The sequence below is a fragment of the Dromiciops gliroides genome, chromosome 6 (genome assembly GCF_019393635.1).
Source record: "Dromiciops gliroides isolate mDroGli1 chromosome 6, mDroGli1.pri, whole genome shotgun sequence".
Lineage (NCBI taxonomy): Eukaryota > Metazoa > Chordata > Mammalia > Microbiotheria > Microbiotheriidae > Dromiciops > Dromiciops gliroides.
The window spans coordinates 209,639,639-209,641,896 of record NC_057866.1 but is presented as its reverse complement, the minus strand read 5'-3'; the positions used below and the strand labels follow the sequence as shown (position 1 = coordinate 209,641,896).

General features: G+C 43.0%; 1 protein-coding gene across 1 annotated transcript; it reads right to left on the bottom strand.

The window, feature by feature from the left end:
• Nucleotides 1-703: 703 nt before the first annotated feature.
• LOC122732976 (60S ribosomal protein L12-like) lies at nt 704-1,285 on the bottom strand. The gene has a single exon (XM_043973442.1). It carries the CDS (start codon nt 1,199-1,201, stop codon nt 704-706), a length of 498 nt encoding a protein of 165 aa, XP_043829377.1. The 5' UTR covers nt 1,202-1,285.
• Nucleotides 1,286-2,258: the final 973 nt, after the last annotated feature.

Genomic DNA, 2,258 nt, shown 5'->3' with positions numbered 1-2,258 from the left:
ATGTTACAGTATTTTATGAGGGGATTGTTGTAAGCATTATTCTTGTCTTTGATGTATACTGTTTAACCACTTTATTATACAATAATCCAACTTGGTGGAGATGGTGTTCAGACCTGTGATTTCATGAGGTAGGGCAGTGTCAAACTCAAATAGAGTAGGCTGGATAGTGACTTTAAAAAACCCCATGAATGAACATTATCTATGTAGTATTGTATCTTTATTTATTTTGTTAAGCAATTCCTAGTTACATTTTAATCTGGTTCAGACCACATCTAGGAGTTTTGCCAGCAGCATGGTGAATCTGACAACTCTGGTATAGGTAACCCAGGGTTCTAAGGGTAAGGAAACTCTTCCAAAGCAGAAGGACATCGCTTCTGCAGTTTATAAAGTTAGAGTTATTTATAATTTTATAACGTAGGGCTACTTGGAGATAAAGTGACTTGTTCAAGATCACACAATCAATAAACATTTATTAAGCACCTACTATATGCCAGGTACTATGCTAAGCCCAGTATGTGTCAGAGGAGGGAGAATTTTCACCCAGGTCAACCTCACCTCAATTGAGGCTTACTGTCTATTCACTGTCCCACCCCTACCTTTCCTAAGCCAGCTATATCATACACACGAAAATAGGTATTTTGGTTACAGGTACTTTTCTTTTTTTGTCAAATGTTAATTTACTGGAATAGTCTTCCTTTGTAGCTTAACTTGCTGGGCATTCCACAGCACCACTATTGATGTCATTAATAACATCATGAGGGTGCCTGCCATCAATGTTGCAGCCCACAGACTGGGCTGTTCCAAGGATCTCTTTAATGGTTCCAGAGAGCTCTCTTGCCAAGGATTGGTGCCTCATCTGTCCAGCAATGTTGAAGATCTCATCGAGACTGATGTTTCCACTGTGTTTAATATTTTTCTGCTTCTTTCTGTCCCGAGGAGATTCCTTTAGGGCTTTGATGATCAAGGCTGAAGCAGAAGGCACAACCTCAATCTGGGCCGGTCTGTTCTGAAAGGTAAGTTTCACTGTGATCCTTAGCCCTTTCCAGTCACCAGTTGCCTTGGCAATGTCATCACCAACCTTTTTGGGAGATAAACCCAAGGGACCAATTTTGGGGGCCAGAGAGGATGTGGCACCAACTTCACCACCAGTGCACCTTAAAAACACGACTTTAATTTCCTCAGGGTCAAACTCGGGCGGCATGGCGGGGAAGGTGGAGGCTCGGCCTGGACGCTGCGGGGTGGCTGCCGGTGTCGGATGAACCCGGATTCGGGATGACTGAAAGAAGTTACACCTTCACCACCACAAGCTAGGAGCCAAAAGACCCTACAGGTACTTTTAAAAAATAACTTTTGGTCACTTGGACTGCTTATCCTTTCTGATCATTTCAGTTTTGTATGTCTCAAAAATAGGATGGCTTAGTTGCTTTCATTTCTAGACAGACCTGCTTTTTCCTTAGAGAGATCCTAGGGCATGCAACTAGGCTGTACGAGTTTGGGCAGAAAAGGGAAATTCTGTCTATTTTAGCACTTTGTAAGCGGTGTGATTTCACTATTATGGGCACTAGATCCCCTGATAGTGATTTTGACCTCTCCCTGTCTTAATAGGGTTACTGTAACCAGTGTTCTGGGATGAAGCCTCCTGGATTTAGATGTGTCAGACCTTTAATCACAGACATGGCCCCTTATCAGATCCATCCCCAAAGTGTTTCCAGCCTGGTAGGACCTTCTTCATACCTGGAATAATCTTCCTATTAATCTCTGTTTCCTGGCTTCCTCGACTTCCTTCAAGTATCAATTAAAATCTCACCTCCTACAGGAAGCCTTTCCTCAAACTCCTTCAGGTTAGTGCCTTCCCTCAATTGATTAGCTCCAATTTACCCTGGATTTAGCTTGAGTGTGCATAATTGTTTGCATGTTGTCTCCCCCATTAGATTGTGAACTCTTTGAGATCAGGAACTGATTTTTGCTTTTCTTTGTATCCCAGTGCTTGGCACAATGCCTGACACATGATGGGTGTTAATACATATTTATTGACCAACTGAATGAATGATTGACTTTCAAAGCTTGCCCTCCACTGGTATCTTCTCTTAATACCCTGCCCCACCCCATCACCATCACACCATAGTACATCTTTGGAGTAAAACTTTAAGGGAGGGGGCCAACTAGGTGGCACGGCAGATAAAGCACTGGCCCTGGATTGAGGAGGACCTGAGTTCAAATCTGGTCTCAGACACTTGACACTTACTAGCTGTGTGACC

Excerpts from the sequence above, each read along its gene's own strand:
- LOC122732976 (XM_043973442.1), bottom strand. The coding sequence starts at position 1,201 with ATGCCGCCCGAGTTTGACCCTGAGGAAATTAAAGTCGTGTTTTTAAGG.